Source organism: Chlorella variabilis (assembly GCF_000147415.1).
Source record: "Chlorella variabilis unplaced genomic scaffold CHLNCscaffold_19, whole genome shotgun sequence".
NCBI classification, from domain to species: Eukaryota; Viridiplantae; Chlorophyta; class Trebouxiophyceae; order Chlorellales; family Chlorellaceae; genus Chlorella; species Chlorella variabilis.
This window is the reverse complement of record NW_005435069.1, coordinates 568,812-570,701: the sequence shown is the minus strand read 5'-3', so window position 1 is coordinate 570,701 and position 1,890 is coordinate 568,812. Positions and strand designations below refer to the sequence as shown.

The 1,890-nt window shown below is 68.6% G+C and overlaps 2 protein-coding genes across 2 annotated transcripts in view; one reads left to right on the top strand and one right to left on the bottom strand.

Annotated features, from left to right (window-relative positions):
* Positions 1-479: 479 nt before the first annotated feature.
* On the bottom strand, positions 480-1,059 carry CHLNCDRAFT_137372 (hypothetical protein; the record flags this gene model as incomplete). The annotated part of the gene is made up of 2 exons (XM_005845012.1): positions 480-680; positions 844-1,059. The coding sequence occupies 2 exons, from the start codon at positions 1,057-1,059 to the stop codon at positions 480-482; spliced, it is 417 nt and encodes a 138-aa protein (XP_005845074.1).
* Positions 1,060-1,351: 292 nt separating this feature from the next.
* Positions 1,352-1,890, top strand: part of CHLNCDRAFT_137371 (hypothetical protein) — a gene marked incomplete at both ends in the record, with an annotated part of 7,347 nt that continues 6,808 nt past the window's right edge. The window contains 3 exons of the mRNA XM_005845113.1: positions 1,352-1,522; positions 1,633-1,663; positions 1,831-1,868. Of these exons, the coding sequence (XP_005845175.1) occupies positions 1,352-1,522; positions 1,633-1,663; positions 1,831-1,868 (240 nt within the window). The remainder of the gene's footprint in view (positions 1,523-1,632; positions 1,664-1,830; positions 1,869-1,890) is intronic.

Here is a 1,890-nt window from a genome sequence, read left to right as displayed (position 1 = left end):
ATTGGCCCGCCGCCTGTCCTCACCTGCCGACCCCCCGTGACCCCCCGTGACCCTGAACCAAACCCGACCAACCTCCCCCCTTCGCCTAAATTTGACACGCACCCTCTCCCCCGAAACGCCTCGACCCGGCTGCATTTTGCAGGGTCGCTACACCTTGATTGGTAACCCCTGAGCTTACTCCCTGGCCTGGCAGCCTGCCCCTGATCTTGTATAGACCCCCCCATCGTGCTCGCTGGTGGCACGCAACCCGCACACGGACCCCCCCACCCCCCACCCCCCACCCCCGAACAATTTTGCATGACAACCCCCACCACCAGTGCATGCGCTGGTGTGTAACACGTGCATAATGGTGTAGCGGAGGGGTAGGACAGGCGCTCACAGCCCCAAGTGTCACAGGTTGAGCAAGAGGGAGTGGTGAGCGGGCAGTCGGGAGAGTGCTGTCCCGCGGTGCACCCCAGGGCCGCAGTGCCGCCTTAGGCCTACAGCGTCCGCTCCGCGCTACCCTCATGCCTGGCCCCCGCAGGCAGCGCCGCCGGCCGCGGCGACCTGGGGCTCGCGGGCGCCGCTGCGGCATCCGAGCGGGGGCTGCCACCGCCGCCGCCGCCGCCGCCGCTCCCCTCATGGTGCATCACCGCTCTGCTGGTCTCCTCCAGGTTGCTCAGATCATCGTCCACAATCTCCTGCGCCAGGGGCACAGCCAGGCAGCCACCTGAAAAGACTGCAGCCTCCTGGCGCTGAACATACTGCGACGACAGAGCATTCTCTCCGCCAGGCTGGCAGCTTTCAATCCCTCTCACAGCTGCCGGGGGCGAGGCCAGGCCCGCTCCACCGCCCAACGCTTACCTCGGCGATGGCGGCGGCGGGGCCCTCGGCCCGCAGCATGCGCGCCACGTCAGCGATCGCGGTGGCGGCCTGGCGCTTGAGGTGCTCCGCCTCCTCGGCGCTGCCCGCCTGCCGCGCCGCCTGCACCACCACCACATCCAGCTCGTGGGCGACCTCCGCCAGCCGCTCGCTGGCCTCCTCCAGCTGCCCCACCACCTCCCGCCGGACTGCCTCCATGGTGGGTGTGCGGTTCCAGAAGGTGCCCACCAATGCAACTGCAGAAGTTAGAACACAAAAAAACGCATTTCTGGGGGCCAAGGTTGCTCCAATGATCCATGGCATCTGAGGAGCATCTGCCCAGGTGGCAGTCCTGCCTCAGGAGGGCCCTCCTTTGTTCTCTGCCATGGCTTGTTCTGTTGCACAGCAAGCTTCCAAGGTTGACCCAGCACCCACGCAGCCACCAGCTGCTCCTGAAGCCACCACCCACACCCCCAGCTCCCCTCACACCCGCTGCCCAGCACGCCTGCCCATGGCGGCCAAGACGGAGAACGCCTTCGAGGTGCTGACACGCGAGGAGGCGGCCCCCGAGGTGGAGAACCCGGCTGCGGTCGTCACCCAAGAAGACGTCGACCTCGGCCTGGCCGGCAAGGCGGAGCTGCAGCAGGAGATGAAAGTGGCCAGCGGCGGCCCCGCCGCGATGGTGAGAGAGAGGCAGCGGGGTTCGCGGCGCAGGGGCGGCGTCCGAGGGGCGGCGGCCGCCAGGCGCTCAACCGCCGTGCGCCTTGCTGCGCTCCTGGTCGGTGCCTGCAGGTCGATGCGCCTCCCACTCCGGGCCGCACAGGTGCGTCGCCGATGGGGCCCCAGCCCCAGCTGGCTGGCTGGCCAACCTTGTCCTGCCAGAACTGGCATGCACAAGCCTTGGATTGGGCGGGAGCCGGGGAGTCACCTGCTCCTCTTGACGCCGCCAACGCCGCCTCCACCGCCGCCCCCTCGCCCGCCCAGCTGCAGGCCCCCTGCCCCAGACCCAGCCACCCATCAAGCCTGACGTGAGCAAGGCCCCTGGAGACA